A 13,253-nucleotide genomic window follows, 5' to 3' on the forward strand; every position below is an offset into this window, starting at 1 on the left:
GGGACATGATGGCAACGGGCTGAATTCTTGATCGAAGTCTGACCTTGACTCCTTGTGTCCTTGTCTCGTGTTAAGTGGTCATATGGGTGGGCCGCAAATGCTTTCAAGATTTTCAAGTGGGCCCTGATCCAGAAAAGGTTGAGAACCACTGATCTAGATGATATTTCTTCACATTTCATGCTAGAGCATTCTGACTGGCTCAGTGTTCAGTAGAAGTTAAGGAGTATTTATTTAACCAGAAGATCTGTCACCAGCGTTCAGGGTTTTCCCTAAAGTTCTCAATTACATCAATTCAACATTATCTGGATTGTGTTGCTCTTATTTTGGAGATGTATTAGAACTATGACAAGGGATTTAATATCAAAGTAAGTGTTTTTAGACCAGGCTTTAGAAGGGTCCTCAGGGTGACAACATTTGTCATGAAGCAGTGCTAAAAAATAACAATGTTCTCTTAAAAGTATAAATATGAAATATTAGATTGTTACTCATTGTCACTCTATTCCTTTCCCACAAGAAGGGAAAGGAATACATTTTGGAAGTTAGGAAAGAGGATACAAGGGTTCAAGAGAGGACTTCACAGATTAACCTCCTGTTGAAACTTGGCTAATAATGTACAGCTAACTTGTCATCTGGTTGAGATACATGACCTCAAACTAATGAAGGGACGTGGCACTAATGCAAACGGTCTGCACTAACTTTAAGTTCCCTGTGGGGTTGCCTGTTCCTGGCCTTCACCATAACCTGAATGGGCTGTCCTTGCAGTGTTTCCAGATTTTGCAAGAGAAACAAGCGGTCAGGTCTACGAAAACAAAAGAAGCGACCTGGCCACATGAGCGCACACACACACACACACACACACACAGCTTTTTGAATCTAGCAGTTCTACAAGCTCACAATGCAACGCATTGTTAGCTTTTAGATCTGCTAGATTCAAAAAAATAATTAAAAAAAAAAAGTGAAATATTTGTGAAAATCTTAGTTAAAAAAACAAAAAGATCTTGTATGGTGGTAACTGGTACAACATCCTTTTAGATGGTGGTCCGCGGACTAATAGGTATTAATCTGGGGGTCCTTGACATGAAAATGTTTGAGAACTGGTTTAAACAACATTAGGAAGTAAACCCAAATAAGCAACTACACATCAGAAACAAGCCCCAAAAAAGCACAACCCGCGACTTTACAGAAAAATAAGCCCAAAGTCGCTAATAATAAGCGGACATGGCAAGGTACACTGTAAGATACACTGTATCCTTGTTACGTCTAGGTTTATGTTCATTGTACGCTATGTCACTCACATTTTTCACATTTTTCACAGCGAGCGACACGGTCGCATGACATATAAGCGTATGTCCACGACCACGAGCATGTCGAGCAGGGAATGATTATCGTATCCCGCCGAAAAAACCTAGAACACACATATGCATATAGTAGTCATTTTTTTGCGGTTCCGTTTTGGTTGGCCTTTGTGCTCTTTTCACAGGAGATCAAGAAGACGCACTAGCATTCCGAACGTCAAAACTCACTCCAGAATGAAAGTGTTGAAGGAGACCTCACAAAGACACTTAGAACCTATACATAGATGCTTTGCTGCTGCATCTAATGGCAAATAACTGTAGCTTACTGCTTTGTTCAGCCTTCAGCAGCATGAACGTTAGAACGACGGTGTGTTTTCATTCATGTAATTTATTTTTACCAAGCTGTAGACGGGACCAGGCTGTGATGGATACATTGGGATTCCATTTCACTCTGTCTCCCAGCATAAATAATCCAGTAGCCTACAGTGCAGTAGTTAAGAGTTCATGTACTGTACATCAATTATACAAAATTATTTCAAGTTCATCTTTTGTCTCATTAGTAGCACAGATGGGTTTAGTTTGGCTCTGGTACAGGTTCCTTCTGGCGCTCTTGATTCTATCATTCCTTTTCTCTGTCTTATTCTTTCTCTCCAGATTGTGTCTAGTTTCAAAGCCAACGCCGGTTCCAGGGCTGTGTGTCAGTTGGTGAAGGAGTATATGGGCCATAGGGATGGCATCTGGGACCTCAGTATAACCCGGACACAGCCCACGGTCCTCGCAACCGCCTCCGCAGGTACGCCAACATAACCTGACTTTATAAACTAATACAGGTATACCTCGCTGACTGGGATCCCTCAGGGCTCTGTCCATGGCCCCCCCCTAATTGTATTCCCTCTAATCCAAATCTCTTCACCGAAAATAGCCGATCCACAAGCACACTTGTTGGTTGGCTATTTTCGCCGAATGTTCGCCTATTATGACATTCCCGGAGTAGGGACACTAAGCGTTCATTACATAACTTTGTTGAATGCTCAATTCTGATTGGTCAGTTAAGGCATTCTGCAATCTGTAATTTCTGATTAACATGCCACTACATAGTGATAGAGGTAGTTATAGTTAAATAAACTTTTTTTTAAGTTAACTATTGACACCTTTGTGTAGTAGTGCATGTTTTTGTAGTAGTGCATGTGGTGGTGTAGTAGTGTATTTGCAAATAGCTGGACGTTGCTCTGTGCTGCTCTCAGACACACAGTGACAGCAATGCATCATCATGGGATATTTGGCTATTGTTTTTTATATGTTTTGAATCTGAACTGAACTACTTTCAACCTGACCTCCTTATTTTGGGCATGTCATTATAGGCAAAAATCTTTTCAAAAATGTTCACACATTTTCAAAAATGTCACAGATCGGCTACACACACACACACACACACACACACACACACACACACACACACACACACACACACACACACACACACACACACACACACACACACACACACACACACACACACACACACACACGGATTGGAATCTATGGCTCTGTTTACTTTGTTTGTGTGTGTGTGTGTTGTCCTTGGAAGGGGAATAGCCTACTGTCCATACTATGACCTACTGTATAAGCAACAGGTCTCGGCTGTGTGCATTCATTTTAGAGGAGTTGTAACTTGTCCAATTATTGTAGAAGTTACCTGGTTAATGAGTAATCCTGCTTGGTGCAATACCCCAGCTGGACTCTAGGATCTGGAATGCAGGAGTATTTTATCTTTGGAGGTTTATGTATGACCTGTGAACAAGTAGGCACTTTTGCAATAAACCCAAGTGACCGGCATCTTTTACTGGCATGTGACAGCTCCTATGGTAGCTTTGCTGTAGTTCAACGTCTTCCAGTGTGAAGTAAAGGGTAGCGTGTAAAGCTATGCTTTCAAACTAGCTTCACCAACACTGCAAGATGGACATCATCATCATCATCATTGTAACACTCTCATTCTTTCCTTCTTAGACCACTCAGCTCTGCTCTGGAGCATAGAGACAGGAAAATGTCTGCTACGATACGCTGGCCATGCAGGATCAGGTATGGTTTCTTCTAATACTAAGTGAAGATGTCAACAGTGCAGGTACATATACATGTAAACCCTCAAACGCAATAAAGAATTGACACAAGTAGTCTTTGTATTACAAAATTTAGGATAATGATAGACTGTTTGTTGTTGATGTTTTGGATGGATCAATACAGATCAATGGAAGCAAATGTAACTCGCTTATTCACTCACTGCAATAAGGCATCAAAACCAACGTTGCACAAATCACAACTTTGGGTGTAAACTTTCTAATTGAGGCTCGTGGTGGGGATAACAGATTGTCAGACTTGATCTTCGATGATACAATTCTAATACACTGACAGTTCAAATATTATTCACCCTGAATTCAATTCACAATTAATTATTTATAAAAAAAGTAATCTTTCAAGAACAGATTCTGCTCTCCGCTTGAATCTGTCGGGGGGGTTTGTCATATCGCGTACGCACTGGCCTACAAGTGGGCGTGCCTTCAGATCAGGAAGCAGGCCACGCTTTACCCAATCAAATGTAGTGGGTGGGATTTACGTGTGTACCGATCCTTCCCCACTAGAAACAAACCGAAACTCATTTAACAATAGCGTCCTCGGAGCAGACAAAACCACAGAAAGATATTCACATTTTAACTTGCTCTTTCATCATAGAAACAAGTGGGCTTATAACCAAAACGATCCATGTTTTATTTCAAATATTTCACTCGATGTCTCGCTATGGGAGAGCGCCCTCCGGCGTGATCACACAGAAGTACACCTTCATAAACTTCCAGACAATTCTATTGGCTGGACTGACCTTCCTCTGACTGGAGGTCCCGCCCTCATCCTATATCAGTCAGTGGAGGGTCATTTTCCCTAATTCAGTTTCTCTTCTCGTTCGCGATCGAGGAAGCACCTTCTCAGTCCACCTTATGAAGTCAGTACGGCGAAAGTCTCAACAGGACAGGATAATATCCCGGACCGCGAGACGCTACTGATGGTAGGTGTTGACTTTTCTTTACAAAACCTGCTAGGAACTTAATACGTTCCATAGCCAAGCTTATTAAGCTAAAAAGAAAGCATAGTCTGCTTACATAGTAATCGTGATTCGAAGGACGAGTTTAATACACTCTCCCTAGTCTCACCCTGATTACTAGCCACAGCTAGCCCTGAGCTAGCTGTAAAGAACAACACGCCAGTATAATATACTCGGCCCCAGTGTTTGTTTCTTTCAAGCCTAGCAGCAGGTTGCCAGAGGGAGAGCCCTGAGCTCTCCTCAGCCCCACAGACTGCTAGCCACAGTTAGCCACGAGCTAGCTAGGGAAAAACAAACATGTGAGCATAGTCCGCTCAACCCCTGTGTTTTCGTTTTTTCCCTCCTCCCTGTTCTGTTCCCTAAAGCTTAAAACGCTTAACGTGAACGTGGCCTCCACAACTCTGAGGAGCAGGACCGGGTCCAAGAGCCCCGGTCCCGCAGAAAAGAGTGCGGGACGCCACCGGGTAGTATCATAATACTACCGGCTAGCGTAGCATGTCGTCACCGAGAGCTTAACAAGCTCCCACTAGCGACACTTCTTGCAGGCTACCATGCTAACACAGGGTAAACACGACATCTTAACATCGTGTTTTTCTCCAGGGTGACTTCTCACCCACAAGCTAACACCGAGTAAACACACCAGCGTCGTCCGCTCTTAGTGTGCTTTCTCCGGGTCAGCTCTGCACGCCACCAGCTAGCACCATAAGATACCAGCTAGTTTTTAGCATGTTGTCACCAGTGAGCTTAATAAACTCCCACTAACAACACGTTTGGCAAGCTATAGCAAACACGACAGCGTCCCTGCTGTACATTGTGGTTTTTCTCCGAGGTGGTTCTTAGCCAAGAGCTAAAACACTGAACAAACACACCAGCGTTTACACTCTTAAATGTGTCTTTTCTCTGACCAGCTTAATACGCTACCAGCTAGCTTAGTGCGTTGCCATCGGTGAAGCTTAACAAGCTCCTACCAGCAACACGTTACACACTGCGTGCTGACACAGAGTAAACACGACAGCATAACCTGCTTCACATCGTGTTTTCTCCCAGAGGTGGTTTTAGCCACGAGCTAAACACCGGGCAAACACCAGCGTAGTACGCTCCTACTGTATTCCTTCAGAGACAGCCCTGTACGCCGCCAGCTAGCATAATATGCTACCGGCTTGCTTAGCACGTTGCCATCGGTAAGCTTAGAGCTCCCACTAGCAACACGCTTTGCACACGACGTGCTATCACTGAGTAAAAACATGACAGCATCACTGCTCCACATCGTGTTTTCGTCTCTAAAGTGGCCTCGTAGCCACGAGCTAAAACCGAGCAAACACACTAGCGTTAAACGCTCCTAGTGTTTCTCTTTCAGCTCTGCAAGCCACCAGCTAGCATCATAAACTACCAGCTGGGCAGGCTACAGTTAGCTACACGCTAACACCGACATCGTGTTGTTTCTCTGGGACAATAAAAGCTTAGAACGTTTTTCTCCCATACACGACTCCCCTGTTTACAGACCTTGCCACAAACAGGCTCCACGCGTGTTGTGAACAATGACCGCTGCAGTCCAGCAACGAAGGGACCCCTGTCCCTCGAAAGAGTGCGGGGTCTGCGGGAATAGAATGTCGGGTCACGACGAACACAACTCATGTGTTATTTGCCTGGGACCAACCCACGCAGCCCGAGGGCCGTGTGAGGAAGGTCCGTTCCGCATAGGCATGCGGACTAACCGAACCTAGGTTCGTCAGAAAAGCGGGCCAAACATTTCCAGTCCCTTCTACACCAAGTTAGGAAGAGGACACGGACGAGGCCCAAAAGTTACTCCGGGGTACAGAATATGTCCCCTATAACCAGGTCATTGAGCAGGCGACTGGCCAGTAAAACGAGCCTCTCCCCACGACTCATACTCGACCTCGAGTTGCCAGCGGCGTAGCCTATAGCCACAAGCCGCAGCCAGTATGAGAGAACGGTTTTAATGCCTACTCCTGTTGGCAACCAGCACTGGGGCAACAGTTGACGTGTCCTGGGCTGAGCCCTACTCTTCCGCTACCCGTGGAAGAAGGGGTTGCCACACACCTCACGTCAGAAGCCACGGCTCTGACACGAGAGCCCAAATCCATTGCGAAGCACGCGTCGCCTAAATGGCAGGCGTTCTTGCTTGCAGTTTACAGGCCAGGAGGAGCACCCTAGCCAGCCAGAGGCAGGCCTCGGGTAGCTACTCTACAAGAGTGAAATACAGAAAGGAGAGGGACATGGCTGGGACTATGTCAGGAGGAGACGGTGGACACTGCCTCCCCCTCTCTCTCTGGTGGTCCTGGAGTTCTGGTGACCGGGCGGGGCGAACACGCTCCACCGCCCGATGGAAAGGAGAATGACTTTACACACTATACATTATGTGGATAATGTTGTGTAAGTATAAACATGAGTTACGACTGTAACCCAGGTTCGCTGATACTATGACCAAGATGTCTCCCTGGCAAGACATCAGAGTGGTTATTAGAAATTGAACCCTCTCCACCTGTTTCTCCAATAAAATTCAAACCGTTACAGCCTGAATTTCAGGGGCACGGCGAAAAGAAATGAAACAGGACAAAACCAGAACATAAGGGACACACGCTCGCTACCACAGAGGTCTCACAGACACTTCAGGGTAGCGGGGCGAATACTCGCCATGAAGAGAGGACGATTACGCCCTGTCCCCAAGGGAACGGCTCACGGTCGACTCTGTTCAACCACTATATGGCGCCACGGCACCACAATCGAGCCTAACCAGTGTTGTAGGAACCCCACTGTATGATATTTGGAATGGATAAGGTGCAACACACCACAGTAGGTGCTGCACTCTATATCCAGGGATGTATACTACAGTTCGCCTCGAGACCTCCCCAGGCTAGTGGAAGCGATCTTCCCTTAAGCAGGGGACAGGCGGGCGATTTTCTACAGGAAGATAATTCTCCCTGTTAAGAAGACGAACTGTACAGGAAATACCCAGAGACCAAGCTAACAGCGGCTCTACTCGTGCTATTCCTGGTCAAAAAAAAAAAAAAAAAGAATGGGGGGGGGCTGCGTCCGATACTGGAGCCCTCAATCAGTATCTAATGGCGTTCAAATTCAGGATGTTATCAAATCCGTCTCTCCGCATGGTGCGTCAGAGAGACTGGTTCACATCGATAGACCTGAAAGACGCCTATTTTTATGCTCTTTTACCCACCACACAGAAATCTCTGTTGTTAGGGTTCTGAGGTTAAAATTACGAATACACGGTGCTACCGTTTGTAACGTCCTCAGCCCAGAGTATTTGTCGAATTCACGCAGGTTGCGATTGGCCCTCTGAGGAGAGAAGGCACTCGCATAGCGTCTTACATAAGATGATGGGCTGCTACAAGCCGACTCAAGGATCAGCGGCAAGGCAGCATACTCAGAAAGTGGTGTCTCACCTACTGAAATCAAGTTTTCAGGATCAACTGCGTGTTGGTGCCTGCACAAACAGCGAATTTCACAGGCAGGACTCTGAACTCACTATTGTTCAAAGCCAGCCCGCCACTGAAAAGGATCAGTCCTTTTTGTCCTGCCTGGCACAATTTTGCACGGGCCGGAGAGTCTCCTTCAAAATGTGCATGAGAATGACAGGTATGATGGCCTCAGCCGTATCGCTAAGACGGCTGGGCAGTTGCGGTCGTGTGTTGGTCAATGGTCACAAAGGAATGTGTGACAGCGCTGTGTCGCTGGAGGAATCTGTGATTCCTCTCAAGACGACTGGTCTCTGCACCCGGAGATACCAGGACGGGTCTGGGATCGTTTGATCGCCCCCCTGGTGGATCTTTTGCCTCACTGGAAGACACGGGATGTCCGTTGTTCTTCTCAGTGGAGGGTGTGGTGCCTCTGGGTCGAAATGCACTAGTGCACAAATGGCTCGGAACTCTTTTTACGTTTTCCTCCGCTGTCCCTGTTGGCTCCCACACTCATGAGAGTGAGGGACCAGGGGCTGATGGTGATACTGGTGGCCCCAGAATGGGGTCACTGGGTGTCAGTCGAACCTGTCCTGTACGACCGCTCGTGGCTACTTCCGTTACGCAGAAACATGCTAACGCTAGTAGGGGACGAGTTAATTTGTGACCAGAACATCTGACTCTCTGGGCTCAGCCCATGAGGGGATGAATCTGAGTACAGAGGGGTTACTCCAGAACGGTTTGAGATGAGGTGCGAGAAATCGCACCCTATATAGGCGTCTCGCACTGTGCCGTTCCAAACCCATGTCCATTAAGTCCTTCTGCAGGACTTAGTGGATAAGGGCAGAGCTTTTTCCACAATAAAAGTCTACTTGGAGGCTATCTCAGCCTGCCGTATTGCTTGAGGCCGAGACGGTGGGTCAGCACTGCCTGATTTGTCGGTTCATGAAGGGACCAAACGTCTCTTCCCGAGCCTCTGTGTCAGATTGACAGAACAACTGTCAATCAAGACTGTGTTACTGATGGCTTCAGTGACTACTGTAGAGCTCAGTGATCTTCATGGACTGTCAGTACACGGGGAGTGTACACAGTTCAAGGAAGGGACTACAAGGGTGGTTGTCAGACCCAGACCTGGGTGTGGGCTAAAGAACCCCTTGGTACCAAGTGTCCTTGTGACCTTTTAATGCGTTTTCATCCGCCTCCTTTCGCCTCATGAGAGGATGAAAGGTTACATTGCCTTTGTCCGGTTCGGGCTTTGGAAATGTGCATTGGCAGATCTAAGGCTTTGAGAAAGTCAGATCAGCTATTTGTGTCATGGGCTCCACGGATAGTGGACTAGCCCATTGCATAACAGACACTTTCCCACTGGATTTTAGAGGCTATTCAGTTAGCCTGTTACAGTGGTGGGATGCTGCCCCAGTGGGACTGTGGGCACATTCTACAAGGGAAATAGCGACATCATGGGCCCTCTTTGGGGGGGTCTCCATCTGAGATGTCTGCAGTGTGGCATGTTGGGTTAGGCCTTGACATTTGCCAGGTTCTACAGTTTGGACGTAACTGCAGCCCCTGTGGCGCATACAGTACGGTCCTTAGTGTAGCCTCCAGACACGGGGATCATGCCCCTAGGCTGGTTACTCTGGACTTCGAGATAACAATCAGGGAGTGTATTATATCTCCCATAGCGAGACATCGAGTGAAATATTTGAAATAAAACTATAGGTTACTGGACGTAACCCCGGTTTTATGATAATATAAGCGAGATGTCTCGAAAGACACCCTTCTTGTTTACGAACGAGAAGAGAAAGGTTATCTTGAATTAGGGAAAATGACCCTCCACTGACTGATATAGGATGAGGGCGGGACCTCCAGTCAGAGGAAGGTCAGTCCAGCCAATAGAATTGTCTGGAAGTTTATGAAGGTGTACTTCTGTGTGATCACGCCGGAGGGCGCTCTCCCATAGCGAGACATCTCGCTTATATTATCATAAAACCGGGGTTACGTCCAGTAACCTATAGTTCTCTGGGAGAAGTGGTGTTAGTGTTCCAAGTAGAAATATTGTTAGTGGGAATGAAAACCTAGTCGCACCACCGGAAGTGAAAGGCTGAAGGCAGACCAAAACCCCGGTTTCCTTGCGCACGGGTGCTCCATTTAGCCCCCCCCCCCCAGAGCTAAGTGAAAGAGTAAAAAACAGCAGAGGGCGCTGTTTTTCCTTTTTTATTTGGCGATGGGTTCCCAGATTTAAAAAAAACTTGAGTGGAGCACTAAACATGTTCTATTTAATAGAAGCAAAAACAACATGTGTGTGTGCTTTCTCACCTACAGTCAACTCCATCAAGTTTCACCCCACAGAACAGATGGCCCTCACAGGTATGTAGGCATGGATTATTTGTGAATTTGTGTACATACTTTCTTTATTCTTTATTCGGATCCCCATTAGCTTCCGCTGCCGCGGTCGCTAGTCTTCCTGGGGTCCACATAAAACATCACAACATAAAACAACATACAATATACATACAAACAACAACTGACACTCGTCAGTCCAAAACTAAGCTACATTAAAATGCCAATGATATAGACACAGGAACTCAAGTGGGATCCATAATAACGCCCCAGCAACACACTCTCGCGGGAACATATGGTGGTGTATGTGACTTTTGTGTATTCATTTAATTAATATTTTGTGTGTGTGTGTGTCCACAGCCTCAGGGGACCAGACGGCACACATCTGGCGCTACATGGTGCAGCTGCCCACCCCCCAGCCCGTACCAGACGTCACTGTGAGTACCACTCCCTCCTGTTCTATTCTCACACCACCCTCTCATCCAGTCAGTCATTCCTTCAGCTAGTCAGTGAATCATTAAGGCAGTCGGCCATCCAGCCAGTCAGTCAATCAATCATTCAGCAAGCAGTGGGCCAGTCAGTCAGCCAGGCAACCAGGCAGGCAGCCATTAATTCAGTCAGTCAGGTAGTCATTCAACTCATTCAATAGCTTAGTGAGACAAAACAGTTTCCGTAACCCAGTACAGTGTTCTCTGTTCTTGATCCTGTCTTCATCTTAAACTTTGATCTCATGTGAACATTTCTTCCCTATTGTTCCTGTGTTTTATCACTCATGCATGCAAACACACTTGATATACTCAGTGGAATCCACTTTATAATGAATGAATGAATGAATACCCAGTCCTCCAGTGAAACGAAGCCTTCTATTCTGTCGGCCTACCGATCAGTTAACCACTTAAACCCTTTAGTCTTTAGTAAAACAGACCCGAGTTGCAACTGTGCTTGGACAGCTTTTTTTCCATCTACACCTAATCTCTTCGCTAAAAATAGCAGATCTACAAGCTCACAATGCGATGCGTTGTGAGCTTGTAGATCTGCCATTTGTTGGCTAATGTGGCCAGAATATGGATGCTAGGGTTCAAGTGGTCTCTTTCTGAATCAAGTAGAAATGTCTTACAACAGTGGTTCTCAAAGTGGGACCCCCAGGGGTCCTCGAGGGGGTTCCAGTGGGTCCCCAGCTAAATAATTGATGGCTAGTAGTAACCAAATGGACCCTTGGAGGTCTGTATTGTAACTCAGAGAGTGTAGTGGAAAGTAATGGACCCGTACAGGCCCTTACAGTTCCATTTGGTTGAACATTCTCAGAGTTGTGGGGTCCATGGCCTAATGCATTGGTTCTCAAAGTGGGGTCCGGGGACCCCCAGGGGTACTTGAGGGGGTTCCAGGGGGTCCCCAGCTAATTGATGGATAGTTAGGAACCAAATGGACCCTTATGGGTCTGTAACTCTGAAAGTGTACACTCTCAGAGTTAAATTAACATTGATTTTACAATGTTAATTGGGGTCCCAGAGATAGAAATGCCATTAAATGGGGGTCCGTAGCCTAATGCATGTCAAACTGGGGGTCCTTGAAATTAAAATGGTTGAGAACCACTGCTAGAGAGCCGTACAAATCTTCTCTTATGGGGGTCCGCGGTCTAATAAGTGTCTATTTGGGGGTCCTTGACACAAAAAAGTTTGAGAACCACTGTCCTAATGCATACCAAACTGGGCGGGGGGGGGGGGGGGGGGTCCTTGTAATTTAAAAGTTTGAGAACCACCTGTCTTACAAAACCCATTTAAAGAAGCGCTCCTTCCTCTCCCGTGCTCCCGCAGGCCCCGTGTGACGACGACCAGGACTCGTCGGACAGAGAGGAGGGGGAGGTGGACGGGGAGGGTCCTTGCGAGGTGCCCACCATCCGCGTGGCCACCGCCACGCTGCGGAGCCACCAGGGCGTGGTGATCGCGGCCGACTGGCTGGTGGGAGGGAGGCAGGTGGTGACCGCTTCCTGGGACCGAGCTGCCAACCTGTACGAGGTGGAGACCTGTGAACTGGTCCACACACTCACTGGTAGGACACACTTCCCACCATGATGGATATTGGGGCTGGACAAGAGACAGGAGAGTGCATAACCCAAGATGGTTAATTTATGAAGTTCCGCCATCCCAATTGTAGCCACTAGAGGTGAAATGGTACGCAAATCCTATGGTCTCCTAAGTGGGCACAGGCATCTGACGGCAAATCTCGCCAACGTCCTATGTTTACTGTGCTAGATCCCGCGAGAGTGTGTTGCTGGGGCATTATTATGGATCCCACTTCATTTCTAGGCAAAACCCGCTGTGATTGGCCAGTAGTCGCTGTGATTGACGGTTCTCGTTTTTGCAACTGTGCCTAAACCTAACCTTAACCCTAACCCTAACCTCAGTAAGACTATGCCTAAACCTAACCCTAACCTCAGTAAGGCTATGCCTAAACCTAACCCTAACCTCAGTAAGAATATGCCTAAACCTAACCTCAGTAAGACTATGCCTAAACCTAACCCTAACCTCAGTAAGGCTATGCCTAAACCTAACCCTAACCTCAGTAAGAATATGCCTAAACCTAACCTCAGTAAGACTATGCCTAAACCTAACCCTAACCTCAGTAAGAATATGCCTAAACCTAACCTTAACCGTAACCTCAGTAAAACTATGCCTGCCAGGGAGCCAATCAGAGAGGTAAGGCAGGTCTATATCCTATAGCGTTGGTGCGAGTCATAATCACGCGTTGCTGGGACAGAGAAAGGTCGATAATAACGTAGATTTTATCCTGATTTGTCTCTCTGGAAAAAAAGCCATTTTAGTATGAAAATCTTGGGAACATTGTGTGTGGCGTGTGGCGATTGGGTCCAATATTTAGTTCAGTGACCATGGGACTAAAGAATGGTTCAGAAGCTGTGTTCACGTTCACTCTACCATTGGAATTAATAGACTCCAACCTGCTTCCGGTCTCCTAAAAAGGCAGCCACCTACTCCACACAGATACGGGAAGTAAACCGGAGATGGTGGGTCTTTCTTTCTTTCTTTTTTTGTCTTGAGCATAACTGTAGTTCTCTTATCCAGAAGAGGGCATAAA

General features: G+C 46.7%; 1 protein-coding gene across 2 annotated transcripts in view; it reads left to right on the forward strand.

Moving 5' to 3' along the window:
- Positions 1–13,253, forward strand: part of LOC311039156 (WD repeat-containing protein 37-like) — a 51,724-nt gene that overhangs the window by 12,711 nt on the left and 25,760 nt on the right. For both annotated transcript variants that reach the window (XR_014600131.1, XM_084048807.1), the window contains exons 6-10: positions 1,950–2,088; positions 3,303–3,374; positions 10,143–10,187; positions 10,521–10,597; positions 11,975–12,209. Coding sequence is in view for 1 of the 2 variants with exons in the window: in XM_084048807.1 (XP_083904933.1) it covers positions 1,950–2,088; positions 3,303–3,374; positions 10,143–10,187; positions 10,521–10,597; positions 11,975–12,209 (568 nt within the window). In the remaining variant the exon portion in view is untranslated. The remainder of the gene's footprint in view (positions 1–1,949; positions 2,089–3,302; positions 3,375–10,142; positions 10,188–10,520; positions 10,598–11,974; positions 12,210–13,253) is intronic.

This window comes from Gymnoscopelus microlampas (genome assembly GCF_963454915.1).
Source record: "Gymnoscopelus microlampas genome assembly, chromosome: 22".
Classification (NCBI taxonomy): Eukaryota; Metazoa; Chordata; class Actinopteri; order Myctophiformes; family Myctophidae; genus Gymnoscopelus; species Gymnoscopelus microlampas.